The sequence below is a fragment of the Sciurus carolinensis genome, chromosome 12 (genome assembly GCF_902686445.1).
Source record: "Sciurus carolinensis chromosome 12, mSciCar1.2, whole genome shotgun sequence".
In the NCBI taxonomy this organism is placed as follows: Eukaryota; Metazoa; Chordata; class Mammalia; order Rodentia; family Sciuridae; genus Sciurus; species Sciurus carolinensis.
Genome location: NC_062224.1, coordinates 102098900 through 102116324, shown reverse-complemented (window position 1 = coordinate 102116324; position 17425 = coordinate 102098900). Strand labels below are relative to the sequence as shown.

At 42.6% G+C, this 17425-nt stretch overlaps 1 protein-coding gene across 1 annotated transcript in view; it reads right to left on the bottom strand.

Annotated features, from left to right (window-relative positions):
• Colgalt2 (collagen beta(1-O)galactosyltransferase 2) overlaps positions 1-17425 on the bottom strand; it is a 95544-nt gene that overhangs the window by 35873 nt on the left and 42246 nt on the right. Inside the window, exon 2 of the mRNA XM_047521669.1 lies at positions 2215-2325. Within this exon, the coding sequence (XP_047377625.1) occupies positions 2215-2325 (111 nt within the window). The remainder of the gene's footprint in view (positions 1-2214; positions 2326-17425) is intronic.

The following is a 17425-nucleotide window of genomic DNA, read 5'->3' as shown; positions in this document are numbered from 1 at the left end:
CCTATGAAGTAAGTCCTGATATTCTCCCCATTTGACACCTGAGGGTACTGGTATAGTTAAGTCACTTGCCTACTATTACAGTTAACAAGGGCACAATAAGAATTCAAATCCAGGCAGTTGAACCCCAAACTTCATGTTCTTGGGTACTTTTTTTCAACCTCTGGCCATCAAATAAATGTGGATCTGCTGCAATGTAGAAATGAGTTTGCCAGGAAAACCAAAGTTTGAGTTTACTTGGAGGAATCTCAGTAAATGATTTCATACAGCCCGACACATCCATTCATCCCAGGTAAAGTGAGGTCATGGGGCAGACACGTCATGCCCCAGGGATTTCTATCAACATGCACAAAACAGCCAGGCCAAGACTTCACCTGACCACAAGGGCAAGTAAGTGGGTCAGTGCCCGCTCAGAATCCTTCAGAAGGCTCTCAACTGGTGTGGACATTGACGCTGCCACAGTGGCCCCAGACTGGTCACCCCTTTGAGGTCTTATAGCTGTGCTAGCAGTACATTTCCTTTAGTGAATGAAAAGTCACAAAGAGGTTGTAACTATACAAATGAAGCTAATAAAACTACATACAGCGCAGGATTCTCCCGAACGCCTTCCCCAATTACTGCTTCAGTGAAAATCAGTGGAATTCCTGTTTTTCTGAATACATTACCAAAAATAAAGCCTTCCCTAATATATTTCACACTGATATTGGCATATAATATGTGTAGTCAAAATCCAGCTACAAAGAACATCACCAGAATGCAAGGTAAATACACAAAGTCTTTCTGTGCAATTTTTAAAACTTAGGCCAAATTCCATTGTAAGAAACCTTAAATGAGTGTTTAAGAATTTTTATAGTGTTCAAACATCACTGTTAAATTTTGTTTGATCTACAGACCCTATGCTTGGGAGATATATATGAAACACTAGAGAACTAGGAGAACAAAGAACAAATTTGTTCTGGAATGACATTTATTATTGTTGTTGTTATACAAATTTGACTTTTAATAAATAATATTCTGGCCAGAAATTCTATTTGTACAGTTTCTTAAGGTGGAATTGTAGTGGTCTTGGGAGGATTTACAACAGTAGGTTTTAAATACACTTATTCTTGATCTTATTCACTCATTTATTCATCCAATAAGTATCAATTTAGTGCCCGACAAGAATATAGCATTGGCAGGGGACAGGGGGATGTAAAGTGTTTAGCAGGAGCTCTAGCCCTTGTGAAAGAACCTATAATTTTTTTAAAAAATATATGTTGCATAATTAATTAAGAGTGCTACTTTTATTGTGTCAAAAAGAATGATGTAGAAAATAGTAATACGTTTGTTGAAGGAAAGGGAGATCTTTACTACTGGAATGGTTAGGAAAAGCTTTCTGTAGTAGGTGTACCGTGAGACAAGAGTCAATTACAAAGAATAGACACTTCCAAGACCCATGTCAGTAAGAGTTTGGGAGTTGAAAATAAAAGGAATATTCTGGATAAAGTATATTTTCTTTGGGGGCAAAGCAGGAGATATAGGTGCTAAGTTTATGGACTCCTAAATAGAAGACTCATGTACTTGAACTTTGTTCTGTAGGCATTTGAGATCCATTGGAGTCCCTATAATAGAGAATGAAACAGCTCCATTGTATTTTAGGTAGTTTGGTTTGACAGTATGAATGACTTGGATAGAAGCAATTAAGAAATTTCTATGGTAAAGATTGGAAATTTAAAAAAAAGTTTTAGAAATAACCTAAATGTCTATCAGTAGGATATTAGCTAAATAATTACGGTATCTCCATACAATGAATACTCTTCAATTAAAAAGTAAAGAAGCTCCTTAATTATTACTGTATAATGATTTCCAAGGCATGCTAAGTGAAAACAGTAATGTGTTATAGAAATTACACAAAATTTTCACTATGATCTCTTAAGTATGAAAGGTATAAACTCGAAATATCAATAAATAATATCAATATTTAAAAATATATGCCAAGGTGGTAATTTATTTATGAACTAATGAAAACCTGAACTTGGCTGGCAGCTGCAGGGGTCAAGAGGAAGAGGGAACTCTGAAGATCTGTCCAGGGAAGAAAGGGCAGGTGTTTGCAACTCAGAGATGAAAGACAATGAAAAAATCACATGCGTCCTTAAGACTGGAAACACCCAGGGCTGGAGGACTGGTTCAGGAGGAAGGGTAAACAACGAGTTTGCGGGGTTTGCTTTCATTACTCACTCCGGGTTATCCATGGGCCGCCACTCCACGTAGTGATAGAGTCTCTGGACGTTTTTCAACCACTCCCTGAGTATTTCAGTCGTATTATCCACATTGTGATCAGTGGCTGCCCTGCATGAGAAAAGCCCAATATAATTTAGTTATGTCATCCAAAGAAAGGGGGAAATTAAACAAGACCCCAGACTAACTAAAAGGAGAATGGCCAGTTCTGGGGAAAAACAAATTATGTATATGAAAATAATTCCCTCACGGTCCAAATTAGACAATGAATTTCTGAAGTGAAAGATAATGCTTAATAGCATCTTTGTGTCATTAGATCCTTGAATAGGGCTCAATTACAGAATGCCCCTAAGTGGTTGTATTAATAAATAATCACTTATGTATAACACAAGTTTTTTATGCTTATTTATAGCATAAGCATAAAACACATTACCCTAGAACCATTTAATAAGTCTGCTTGGAAATTTTTCTATTTGTTTTTCTTTTTAGTTAGCCAAGATGTAAACTCTACCTTTTAAACTTCACTAACAATTACCCTCATTTAAGCAATAATTCAGTTTTGATTTCATTTCTAGTCAATTTTCAGGTCACATCAAAATATTTTATCCATACTGTTTTCATGATAGGAGGGAAAAATCAAAATAGTGTTTCCCCAATATAAAACTTGAAATCTAAGTTTATTTTGTGTCTATTTTGGGTTAAGTTTACCGTCACTTATTATATATAGTCTTTCAAAAGCCTTCAAATAATATATATAAAACTTGTTTCCTTTCTATCATAAACAGATTCCTTTTAAAGGGGCTTAACTCATTAGAACAAAAATATTTTCAAATTATATCACAAATTATAACCCAAATCCATGGTGGAAATTCAGCATTAGGGGAAAAAAAATTGAAACAAGAAAGAAGGCAGTAAGGGAGGAAGAGAAGGAGGGAAGCAGAAAAGAAAGAGTTATGGGAAGATAGAAAGATAGAGGTCACTGAGACCCTTAAAAGGCAGAAAAAATTGCTCAGATCTTATTGGTAATTCGCCTGTTCCTTTGGGGAGGGAAAGACATCAGGATTAGTGGCAGCAGCCGTCCCCTGGAGAATACCGCCTTGATAAGGGCAAAGAAGAGATGGGAACAGCGGGGACTTGGCCCATATATAGCAATGTCAGGAACAGGATTTTGCTAAACCTAGTCCACAACAGCGTTTCTGTTTTTCTCCCTTGAGCTTGTACTCCAAAAGTAATTAAAATCCTTAAGAAAAAGAATGTTCAGGAACGGTCAAGGGAAAAAAATAAATTATTAAGCAAAGTGTAGTAGAACTCCCATTATAGGGGATAGATTTTTGTAAAACACCAAGTAACCGGAAACTGTAACTTGAGTCATAAAGGATAGAAAAATGGTAGCTAAAGATGTGTGACTAATATTCGAAAATCTTACCTAGTAAAATATAGATTTTTGAATTAAAACTAGCCATTTTAGCAACATCATTCAAAAACGAGAGGTGATTTAGTTGGTCAACTTTGATCTGCATTCAAGTCTCTTCTTGAAATTGGATTGGAACCAGCTCTTCTCTTTATAAGGGCTGGGAGGGAAGGAGCCCCACAGAGCTCCAGAGCAAGGTGATGCGTGATGCCCGTGGTGTTGTGGGTACCAGGTGAGCACCTTCAGACAAGACAGGGTAGGGAGAAGCACTGAGCAGCTGGAGAAGGTGGGAAAAGTCTAGAAAGCAACACGGAGGAAGCTTATGATTAGGTCCAGAAGTGCAGCTTCCACTAACACACATCAGCAACAAGCTGCCAATGTCCAGCAAAACAGGTAGCCACAAAGAGCACTGTGGGCATCAAACCAGAGGTCTCACGACACGAAGCAGGTGGAGCAATTCAGGAAACTGAGAACTAGCCAGAAGGCACATTATTCTTCACTCAAAATATTAAGAGTAAGAGTAAATTAAAACAAAACAAAACCTTGACTACCATGTTAGCCAAAAGTTATCAGAATTCTACACTCGTTCTAAATTATTTATAAGCAGTGTATGGTAACTTATTTATTGTTCTTAGCTGCTGTTTATTCATTATACAGGATTTAAATTCTCTCTGCCTTCCTTACATAATGATGCATTTCCTAATCCATTGGAAAACATTGGTTTTATTAGATGAAATATATTTTCCTGTGCACAGATTAAACAACTCTAAAACCTGTGAAGTATCCACTGCCAACAAACCTCCTAGGAAATCAGCTGTTGGGAGTATGCAGGGATCCATGCTTCTAATTAAAAATAGAAGCACAGATTGAAAACACTTTTTTTTTTTTTTCACATAAGGGAGTTTATTAAGCAAATAGTGTCTCCCTGCAGGGTAAGAGAGAAAATGAGAGGAAAAGAAAGGGAAAGAGAAAGGGTGCACGCTAGAGAGCAGAAAAGCGAAGAGGAGAAAGGCAAGAGAGAAGAGGTGGCGGTGAAGCTATCTTTAAGAATCCCACCAGGCTAACAGGGGACCAATAATGGAGAAGGATACTTGCAAGCTGACTGATGAACCAATAGCTAGCTAGGATGTTCACAGACAGTAGTTGGGAGACAGGGAAATGGCTGCATCGGAAAGGGTGGGGAGAGCAGCTTTGTACCTTACATTCCCCCGTTTCTGTTTTTATAAGAAAATCTTTTGTTCTCCAGTTCTTTCATGCCTTATCTCTCCTTCCTGCCTAAGTGACTAGCCAAACTGCTTGCCCCACACTGCCCCCTTCCAGCTCGAAGAAGCCAGAGCGGTCATCGACCCCCTTTCCCTACAGCAGTAAAGGAGTTCCTAAAATTAGAGGGGTGAATGAAACCAGAATCGGGTACGGGCAGTTAGTTTAGAAATCGGGGATCAGTCAAATCAAGGAAATGAAGTCCATGAAAGCCATCAGCCTCTGGAAGTCTGGAAGATGAACACTGCCCCTGGGAGAATGGACTTTTTACATCTCACCTGCAAAACCAGCCCATGTCACTTAGGCAGGAAGGAGAGAGAAGGCGGGAAAACACTCCTTACTGAGTTAGACAATTTCCTTTATGTTTACTTCCCTGAATTGTTAAGATTCTCTTTGTTCTCAGACTTCCGTGGAAATGAGCAGTTCCTCAGGTGCTGTGGGCGGGAGACATCCCCGCTGGGCTTGATGTGCAGCCTCCTACGCGAGGTCCCAGAGGGAGAGAGGCAGGCCGGACCACCCCAGACACCAAGGACGTCCTGCAGCCTTTCCTGAGACCCCTCGACTCGCCCGGCAAAAGGCAAACATGTAGAAATCCAGGCAGATGCTTCTAACTGCTGCCTTTTAATCCCTCTGGAAAAAATGTGTTTCCGTTGGAATACATAATGATGAAAACACGTGGGCTCTGGGCTGTTCAGAGGGTTGGAGAGAATCACCCAAGGCCCAGATGCGAACTCCCTGGGGGAACAGCAGGATCCTGTTGAGGGCTTGATTTTCAGAGCCTTCCAGAACAACACAACAATGAGGTGCCTGTCCTGCAACAGACTCCACAAGCAGCTGCTCACAAGGCCTCTGTGGCTGAAGTGGACTCTTCTTCTGAGATAGGAAGCTGGGCACCCACGTGTGGGAACCCCCTTGGGAGAAGCTAAGGCTCTCTGGTTCCTCCCTCAGCCTGCAAGCTTCATCTAGTACCAGTGAAGAAAGAGCTCTGTCTCGGGTCTGCCGTTCTTCTCTGTCAGACCCGGAAAGATAACCAGAAAGTTAACGGCATCACCAACGACTCCTTGAAACAAACCAATGATGGGACTATTTGGAGGGGTGTCCTGTAACTAATGTATAGACACCAGTCAACCAGGAAAGCCACTGTCCATGAAAACGCAAACATGGTGCTGTGGTCTACGTGTGTCCCCCCAAAATTCAGGTAGAAACTTCATCCCAGTTTGATAGTGTGAAGTGCTATGGCCTTTCAGAGGTCATGAGGTCAGCCAGGAGGGCCATGTGACCTCTTCTGCTCCTGCTGCTATGTTGGATGCAGTACAAGATGCCATTTACGAGCGTGAGATCAAGCCCTCGCCAGACACCAAATCTACTGGACCTTGATCTTGCACTTCTTCACCTCCACACTGTGGGAAATACATTTCCATTGTTTGTAAATCAGGCAGTCCACACGTAGAGGGACTGGAAGTCCATTCTCCTGAGAGACTGAGACGGCTCACCCATTGCCTCACTTCTCCCAAGCAGAGGGGATTCACACTCCACTCCTGTCCCTCTTCCCTGGTTCTCTCTGATTTGGGGTGGGGGCCAGGAGAGCTCGGCTCTTGAGCTGTGTGTAGTTTTCTTTGAATCATGTTGGGATGATTTCCCTCTGCCTTCAAGGAGTGCCAGGACCATCAGCCACTCGACAGTCTCCCTTTTCTACCTTTAGGGGAACTCTGACCTTGATCTGGTCGTGGACAGCCCCACCTCTGTCCATCAGCCCCTGCTTGACTTCTTTGGAGCTAGAACCTGGAACGGAAGGTCTGCTCCAAACAGGTGCAACATCCAGGTTGTGCCAAAGGGAGTGGGGGCCAGTTCCCCACCTACTGCTGCTCATCTGCTTCCTCTCTGACCCTGCCTCTCGTTCTGTTTCCCCTTTTCTCATCTCTAGCTGTATAAGTTAACAAGAGCCCATGAGCCTTGGCTTCAATTAGGTCAAAGGTAAACACACACTAGAAATGTGATCAGCAGCATGTGTGGGTGGCTGATGAAGATCCTGGACTGACAGGGCACTGTCCCTGGCAGGTGGAAGGAAGTGCAGACAGTGAAGAAGCTCAGCTGTAGGATGGTACAGTTTTATAGGTGACTCTGAGCCAAAAAAAAAATTGAGATTTTATCTGGCAAGGCCTAAAAACACTGGCATTTCTCCTTGTTCCAGAAAGTCAGTTTTCATTCCTATGTCTTGGCTCTGAAACTGACAGCCAACTTTAAATAATTAGAGCTGACTTGTTTATTTTTACCACAAGTCCAACTGAGGTTGTTAGGGCTAAACTACAGAGGAAAGTGTGGAGATCATGTTGAAGGTACAGACTGGATTTCTCAGCAGGTGGAACAGAGACTGAGGACACGGGACTCCTGATCACTTCCTTCTGCACTGTCTCAGGGAATGTCCTTGGCTGCCCTGGCACCCCAGAAAGTCTAGACCTCTGGCACTACAGAACAACAGGATCACAGTGGATGGGGCGGGCGGTCGGCAACACCCGACAGCAATCGGTCTTTGATGCCTGAGAACCTGATTTCCCAGAGGCTCAAGAGAATGGCGACGGAATGAACAACCAAGTTAGTCACCGCCTGGACAAGTCCTCTCATGACTAGTGAATTGGCTTATGTGAATTTTCCAACTCAAGACTTCCAACACTCAACTATCCTCTTAAAGGCCTCTTGTTTTCATCCATTAAGAAGACTCGTGGGGGGCTGGGGAGATAGCTCAGCTGGTAGAGTGCTTGCCTCACAAGCACAAGGCCCTGAGTTTGATCCCCAGTACCGCAAAAAAAAAAAAAAAAAAAAAAAAAAAAAAAACCAAACAAAGAAGACTCGTGGGTGTGGAAAATAAAGAACTTCTCCTAAAAATATAGTTCCACATATGGAAGCGGTGAAATGCATTTTCAAGAAGGTTCATGTTATCAAGTCCCACCACCTCTGTGTCTGATCTCATGGAAGGACACCCACCCCACACCACACACACACACACACACACACACACACACACACACACACACCGGCCCAGAAGCAGGTGGCCAATGCTCCGAGATGTGTTCCACCACTGGGCAAAATAGGCCATTAATTCTTGCTTCCTGGTGTCTGGATAGAGCTCTAAAGATCCAGAACCCATCTGCTGGGTAGAAATTAGACGTGGATATGGTTAAGGATACTAATATGGATTAAGGGGCTGGGGATTTCCCCTAGTAAAAATCTTTTCCTAGAACCCACTGAGTTGATTAGTTACAATTATTTCTTTTTTTTTTCATTCTGTTATTTTTCCCTTCCCCCCCACCCCTCCCACCCCTTTTCCCTCTATACAGTCCCTCCTTCCTCCATTCTTGCCCCCCTCCCACCCCCCATTATGTGTCATCATCCGCTTATCAGCGAGATCATTCGTCCTTTGGTTTTTTGAGATTAGCCCAGCTATCCCACTCCCTGGCCTATACCCAAAGGACTTACAATCAGCATACTACAGAGATACAGCCACATCAATGTTCATAGCTGCTCAATTCACAATAGCCAGATTGTGGAACCAACCTAGATATCCTTCAATTGATGAATGGATAAAGAAACTGTGGTATATATACACAATGGAATATTACTCAGCCATAACGAATAATAAAATCATGGCATTTGCAGGCAAATGGATGAAATTGGAGAATATCATGCTAAGTGAGATAAGCCAATCTCAAAAAAACCAAAGGGCGAATGATCTTGCTGATAAGCGGATGATGACACAATTATTTCTAATGAACTAAGAAATCAGAAAAACTTGCTTATCAGAAAAACTGCCTCAGCAATAAATTCAGTGTTTGTACTCTGGCGATGTCTTTCCTCCTTGCTCCCCTTTCATCCCACGAACAATCACAGACTTGGCACAACTGAAACCTGGGTAAGCATAATGTAAAAAGAGATATCTGATCCTAGAAATGCGCGGAGGAACCTTCTGCTAATGATAACATTGCTGCTGCCCAGTTACCAAGTGATTCACAAACCCAATATCATTTTAATATAAGTTCATTTAAGATGAACTTAACACAAGCAAACCATTTTGGTTCTGAGCTATCTTTTTCTCTGTGTTAAGAACTTCTCAGTCTTTATGTCAGGAATGACCCCTTTTCAAGCCCTTGGATCAGCGAAGTTAGTATTGCTTTTATTTATTTCCTTTGGTCTTCCTTCAGGACTGCTGACCCCAGCCTGGCTTCCCCATCTCTCCTGTCCAGCAGACAGCGGATGCCCGGGAACCACCCGTCAGATGGGGAGGAGTGCTCTACCCTGCCAAGCGCATTAAGTCAACATGACCAGTATGATCATCTCAGAACAGAACATAGAGAAATCCCAGCAGGAAACAAAATGAGAAAAATGGAAGGAGTCGTCGACTCCCCACGAGTTTTACTTAGGTTTACTTCTGCATAATTTCCCTCGGAGTCAAGACCCTTAGAATTCTGTGACAGTATCTGCTACGGTGTCTGAGACAAGACAAATCTGTTCCTCATTTGTCTAAGCACCTCTCTGTCCTGTTTTTCTTCTCCTTGTTTATTCTTCTTCCCACCTGTTTTCACCCACTCTTCATTACCTCTTCTCTCCTCCTTGCTGGATTTTCCAATTATATTCCCTTCCTTGGGGAGCCATGGAGTTACTCATGAACTCTTCGTCCCTGGTTAAGAACCAAAGCACTGGTACTAAAGACACGCCACAGAGGGGCCCAGGAATACTCTCTCCAGGAGCCCTGAACCTCCCCCCACGCCAGGTAACTTGGGCTAGGTTAAATGCCCCATAGCTGTAATTCCGGTATCCAGCCTTGAACTTGCTGATGTATTATGATTAACTGGTTCTATTTCTTTATCACCAGACTCCCTTCCCTGAGGACAAGACCTGTGCCAGTACCTAACAGAGCTTACTGTACAAAACAGGCACACTGCTTATGAGTTTGATAAATGCATATTTTCAGGAGGAATTTTCTCCATTCAACTTAAGTGCCCACAAAGGCTGAGCACAGATAAAGTAAAGGAGTGGAATGGACCATGTATGAGCTAATGTGTGAGAGGCAGGCATTTCTGGGCCCCATCTGATTGTTGCCATGTGGGAATATGTGCCCAGAAATGCTAGATTTTCCAATTGTCTCAAGAGAAACCGGCTATCTGGGTTTTAGAGATAAAAGTCTATTTATAATCTGCAAAGAACTTTTAGGTTGAAATGCTATGAAAATATTCCAAGCTGGCAGGGCCTCTCTGGAAATCATGGGCCCAACACAAAGACCACATTATTTTGGCTCTTAACAGTCAAGGCCCATCCATCTACACATGCCCAGGGCACATAGTTCAGTAATTAAATATTCCAAATATGACTGGGAGGATAGCAAAAATATCACTTCTTTGTTTTCACAAACACAAACAGCATCTTCAGTGAAAGAGAAAAGACGGACACACGGGATGAGCCAAGTTTAACTAAGTCTCTCAACACCTACTACTGATAGAATTGGGGCGGGGGGGATGCAGGCACCGCGGTAATCACAAGCACACGCCTTGGTTCCACCTCGTAGGAACTAAGGCGCAGACATTTTATTTCTGAGATGGGGTCCTCCTTGTTGCCCAGGCTGGCCTTGAACTCCTGGGCTTGAGTATCTCTCCTACCTCAGCCTCCTGAGTAGCTGGGACTAAGGTGTGCACTACTCTGCCCCGGAAAAAGTTTTTAAATAACAGGTTTATTAAGATATAAATCACAGGGCTGGGGTTGTGGCTCAGCGGTGGAGCACTCCTCTAGCACGCGTGAGACCCTGGGTTCGAGCCTCAGCACTACATCAAAATAAAATAAAGGTATTGTGTCCACCTACAACTAAAAAATACATATTTTTTTTAAAAATTATGTAATTCACATATCGAATATTCACTGTTTAAATTTTTAGATTCAGAGGTTTTTAGGATATTCATAGAGTTGTGCAACCTTCACTGTTATCTAGTTCGAGAACATTTTCAACACTTCAGAAGGAAACCCTGAGCCAGGCGTGGTGGTGCATACCTGTAATCCCAGTGGCTCAGGAGATGGAGACAGGAGGATCACAAGTTCAAAGCCAGGCTTGGCAACTTAGTGAGAACCTAAGCAACTTAGTGCAAGACCCTGTTTCTAAAAAAAATAAATAAAAAGGGCTGGGATGTAGCTCAGTGGTTAACACCCCTGGGTTCAATCCCTGGTATCAAAAAACAAAACAACAACAACAAAAAAAAAATAAAAACCTTGTACCCATTACAGTCACCATCCATTCTCCCCTCTCTCCATCCCTAATAAGCACAGTTCTACTGTAAGTCTCTACAGATTTGCCCATTCAGAGTGTTTCATATAAATGGACTCATACAACCGGGTGCATTGTGTCTGATTTCTTTTTCTTTTTTTAATTTGTTTTTTTATTTTGAATAAAGTTTTCAAGGTCCATCTATGTTGTAACATGTATCTTTACTTTGTTTCTTTTTATGGCTAAATAACATTGCATTGTATGGACACAACTACAATTTGTTTATCTACTCATCAGTTAGTAGACATTTAGTTTTTTTTTTTTTTTTTAGTTATTAAGAACAATGTTGCTGTGAACATCTATGTACAAGTTTTTATGTGGATATATTTTCATTTTCCTTGAGTAGTGCTGTCCAGTATTTAAATGTTGTAGAAAAAGAAGGAAATATATTATTTTAATTTGTCACTTAGGGGACACCTACTGTATTCCAGGCGCTAAGCCTACTTGTCTTCATAGTAATTCTCCAGTAGGTATTATTGTCCCCTTTTTACACAGGTGGAACCTGAGGCTCCAAAACTCTCCCAAAGCTTATTTTCTTTTCACTTATGATTCATCTCTTGATTTCTGAAATTCTCCGTCTTCTGTTCCAGTGCAGCAGAGAACTCCTGCTTCCTGCATGTCTTGGTTGTGCGTGACATGCACAGAGGCAAGGCCTCAGGAACTCGAGGGCAATCGTAAGTACAGGAAGTGTCAGGGCTCTGGAGCGGAGCTGGGTGGAGAAGCTGGAACAGGACCGGATGATTAAGCCCTGAGAGGAAGCCCAGCTCTGCCTAATGGTGAAGCTGGGCCAATGCCACCAATGTAAACAGTCGGCCTAGAGCCTGGCAGGGCAGTGCTACGGCAAAACATGGAACCTGTGAAACATGAGGTCATGGTGAACTGGAGCCAAGAGTGACCACAGAGAAAGCCACAGCCCAAGGACTGGCCTTGCTAAGTGAAGCAACCCCACAGAGGACCTCACCGCCCAAGCGTCTCTGTGTGAACTACAGTGACAATACATCAACGATTCACATACAACATGGCCCCTGCGTCCAGGACCAGAGCCAGGGTTCAGGCTCTGTTCAGGAAGGTTGGCTTTGATGCATGCTTTGGGAAACAACTGCAGCTAAAAATGCCAGTAAATATTTTGGTTATCCATTGATCTTGAGTTACTTGACTCTACAGAGAACATCCTTAGTCAAATAAAAAATACAAGATCAGGAGACATGCCTCTTGCAACAATGAGCTCTATAATCTTAATGAATTCTCTGCGCCTTATTTTTTTCCATCTTTAAAATGGGGTAATAACATCTGCTGGATCTACCTAGCACAGTGGTTTATCATGTGAAGGACTTTCAAGAATGCATTCTTTGAAAGTTGGCCTTTCCCTGTCTCCAAGACACACACACACACACACATACACACACACACACACACACACACACAAATGAGGCAGCTTGTTAAACAATCTCAGAAAACACATGCAACAAAGTCAAACACCTGTGTTTAAAGCAAACAACCCAGAATTACTAGAGTCTGCCATTTTTTAAGGATTAAAAAGTACACATGCCCATTTAAACCCAGAAAACGATGAAAGAATGGCATGACAAAGACTGCTAAGCATCTCAGAGTGGGCTCTCCCATTCCTCCCAGAAGAAGAATCTTCAGCTGAGTCCGTGGCCACCCAGCTTAAAGGACAGATGGCACACTCCATGACGGCAGGCATACATGTCTGTTCTTGTCACTATTCCAATCCTCACACTTACAAGGGTGTCTGGCACATAGGATGTGCTCAATGAATATGTGTTGCTTGGTTCCTTTTCTCATCAAATCCTTAGCCTTACAAGAACCACAAAACACCTGCACGGTTCGCTCAGTTCCACAGACTCCAGCTGTGCATCTCCTTGGTGCTGGAGTCATGGCACCTGCTGGAAAGCATCACTTTGTCACTGATGTTAAGGCTCATGTGGTTTTTCACAGTTTAATAGGAAATAAAAGTGCATGCACAAATAACTGTAGTTCTATGTGGTGTTGGCCATGGTGTTTGTATGACAAGGCCTCAAAGTGCCAGAGAGGAGGGAATGGCTGGAGAGGGGCCAAGAGAGGCTTCTTGAATGATAAGAAGCCTGAGCTGAGACTTGAAGAATGAGCAGATATTTAGGAGGAAGGAATGGTAGGAAGAAGAATATTCCAGAAGGAGGAACAACACGTGCAGAGGCAGAGAGGTATGAGATAGTACGGCTTTTTGTGGAACTACATGTAAATTTGCTGGGCTAAGACTCATAAGTCAAGGGTTACAGCAAGGTGGTTGCCGAAGGTCAGGATGACACAGCTGTCAGGGATGTGACAAGTACAGGGGGCAGAGGTCACGTGTGCCCCATATTCCTGGGTCCTTAGCATCTGTTTGGATAAATGAAATAGTCTACTGTTCCAAATTGTGACTGATTTGCCTTTATTCTTTGAATTCCTCAAAGGAAATGCTCAAAGTACATATGCTTTCTTTATTCTGTTACAGTTGGCATTCTGCATCTGCAGTTTCCACACAGATAAAACTATGAAAAAAGAAATGTGTATCTACTGAATATGTACAGATATTTTTCTTGTCATTATTCCCTAAACAATACTGTATAACAACTATCTGTACAAGCTTTACAAGGTAATCGGGATTATAGGCAACCTAGAGGTATTTTAAAGCACAGGAAAGGATGTTCATGGGCTACACAAATACTGGAGCATTAATATAAGACACTTGAGCTTCCATGATGTTGGTATCTGCACGGATCCTGAAATCAGTCCCCTGTAGATACTGAGGGGATGTTGGTGTCTGCAGGGAACCTGAGGGAACGACTGTGTTCCATTTTCATTCGCAGGTTCAGCTGTGACATAGGCTGACTTCTCTGGGAAAGGTGTGGCTTCTAGCATTCTGAACCATTTTCTCCATAATGTCACCTGTACTTGCCAGACGGTGGGTCCAAATTTTTCATTCAAAAATTGTGCCCAGAACTTAGTAAACACTTTGCGTGAACTTGTGGAATGACTAAGTGAATAAATAAATGCTCAAATAAATCAAAGGCAAAATAGAAATATGGTGATCATACTTACTAAGGGTCTACACTTAATCAAATGAAGCAGTGAATCTATGAAAAAACAATACTTTCCTCTATAAAACATTTTGATTTGTTTCAAAAATTATGGTATTTTTCCCCATTGAAAAAGCTGGACTAGGAACATGAACAAAGAGAAAAAGCATTCACTTTGAAATCTGAACTTAAGGCTGTTTTCCTGCAGAATCACCCAGAAGGAGAGCTTGGCTCCAGCTGGCCAAAATTTCCATGCAGTCCATCACTGTTACCCAATACCTGTTGTCTTGGTGCCAGTATCAAAGTGCCCAGCCCACTCAGGAGAGAGACGACAATGTTTGCCTTTAATTTACCTTCCTCGAAAAGTTTTAAGTCTGGTTTTCCCATGTCGCTTCATTTGTGGTCTCTTGACATGGAGTAGGGATGGTGGCTGGCAGGTGTTAGGGACACATTCATCTATCTTCTAAACTCATACCCATGTGCAAATTGAAAAGCCCCAAGAAATATTTTTGAGGAGTTTCAAGTACTTTTACTCATAGCGTGGTGTCTGGGCAAACAGGAGGCTATTTCGGATGGTATTTTCCCCCCATCTCTATTATGGAAAAGTCCTGTCAGAGGGCAGGAACACTCCGTTCCTAATATTTCCAGTATCTGCATGTCTCTGTGACACGCTCCCGGGGAGGAGAGCATGCAAACGCACTGTTCAGGGTCATCTCTACTGTCTTTAGAACTCACAGCCCTTCTGCAGAGAGGAGGAAGTGGCCGCAAACCTCGGCTGTGTGCTCCCTCTCTGATGGCACTGAGCTCCAACTCTGGTGACATCTGCTCCATGATGTAGTATTCTAGTGATCCCCGTTATCCACATGAGGGGGGTCAGGTCCAAAGAGGCCCGAACTCTCAGAGGTAGTAAGCGAGGCAGACTTGAGTCACCCAAGCTGGACCCAGAAGAGGGCACCATCAACCGCTCCTCCGAGTCTTATTTTGAAATGGTACTTTGGAGTGAAGTTGAAAACAGAAGGAAATACTTTTAAAGACGCAGAGGGCAAATAGCAATTTTGTCGTCAGAATGCTAGGTACATCACAGACTCTATGTTGTCAGTAAAATCGCTGCAGCCGCAGGGAATTTGGGTTATTTTAGAGCCTCGTGGCTCACTGGCCCTGTTCATGCCTCGGGAACAAACACTCAACCAAGGGCTCATCATTTTGAATAATGCCTGGAAGAGTTGATGACAAAGAACAATAACTGACTGTTCTCCTCATGCTTCTCAAAGTTTTCCATGAGCTTGGAACTCTCTAAGAGGTAGGTTAAGGATCTTTGCCCTTGCTAGGAGAGGAGAAATGGGCATTAGGGGACAATGCCCAAGAAAGTAGCTTTAAAAAAGTCTGCTCCAGATTTCATGTGGACACTTTGGAAGGTAAGACAAAGATCCAGGGTCCCAGACTCTCAAGGTGCTGGAGCCCCTCCTGATCTCCCCAAGTGGGTCAGATCCCATGGTTACATACCCTTCCGATGCCATGTGCCTCTTGCTTCTGGTACTTATCGGAGTTACATCTCTACATTTGTTTCTATGGGATTGAGTAATTTATTTCCCCCTTGATGGTCTATAAGGTCCACAAGGGCAGGGATAGGTTTTTCTTAGCTCATCACTGTATCCTCAAACCCAGGGCAGCACCGAGCATCAGCACTGAGTAAAGCGTTGCTAAATGAGTTTCTGTCTTCCAAGAATATTGGCCCCCACCTCTGGTTTCTTTTTTGCTAAATATATATGATGTGAATTTGTCACCCGTGAAAACAAACACACAAGTAGGCAATTAGATAAGGGTGATGAAATGTCTCTTAGGACACTTCCTTTCTGTTTCATAATTCAAATCTGGAAAGTTTGACTTTATGGGTCTTGGAAACAGCCTGGGTCAAATGCCATTTGGTAGCGAGCTGCTGAAAGGCCCCAGGGGAGCCCAATAACCTGATTAGGAGGAAGTGGGCACTGTGATCAGTCGCTTTGAAGGCAGCCCTGGGAAACACTGGGTGAAGGCAGCGTTCAAAGCAAGTGTAATTGTGGAGGGCAGTAAATATGGCCACAGGTGAGTCACTCTTCTTCCTGGCTCTCATTAGGGTGTGTCCTCTGAGGCAAATTAGAAATCCAGCAAGAAGATCTGGCACTCATCATTATTAGCAGACTCCAGCACCCCCTCCCCACCCACTTACAGCAACTTCCCCAAAGAGGTCCCAGTGACCTTCCTAGGACCCAGCAGCCCAGAGGTAACTCACTGCTGCCCCTTCCCCAGCAGGTCAGGCCCTGTCTAGGGCATGTTTTGGTTTTGAGCTGCCACCCTGTTCTTCTAGAGGCACCACAGAAAGGAAGCCAACGATGTCCAACATTCAAAGTTCACTTTCCCGGAATTTCCCAACTAATTTTTCAATTGACTCTGTAAATTATAACATGACACCACGAAATTCTTATTTTCATCCCCACATGCTAATGGTTAGAAGAGGAATTAGGCACTCCCAAGAGCCAGAATCAAACTCACTGACCCAAGTTTCTCCAGTGGAGGATCCAAGAGGAACCCAAATTTCTAACCCTTTGGAGCAACACAGCACTCTAGAGGAGGATTTGGGAAAATGAATCACTTAATCCTTATAAATCTCAGGAAGGAGAATGTACTCTCCCTATTTTATGGATGATAAAACAGTCAACAGGCACAGAACTAGTACAGATGAGCATCCCTAATCTGAAAATTCAAAATCCAAAATGTTCTGAAATCCAAAGTTTTTGTAAAGTTCTGAGCATTTTGGATTTGGAATTTTGGGATTAAATATGTTGGGTTGATAAACTCTGTACAAACATTCCAAAATCCAAAAAATTCTGAAATCTGAAACACTTCTGATCAGGGATACTCAACCTACAAGTGACAGATTCAGGATTCAAGTCTAATTTACCTGAAAATTCAAGGTGATTTTTCAAAAAAACAGTAGAGGAAGACTTTACCTGTGGTAAAGTCTCAGAGTAGTAATAACGAAATACTTGGCATAAAATCAGGGACCTCATATTTAGTCATATTTTTAAAACACAGGAAATAAAATCAAGAGTATCTAATTTTATCATGTCTGTAGACGGATTCCATTCTATCCAGGAGGCAAAGTGACTTCTGGAATTCTTCAGGTATTTAATTCTGGCT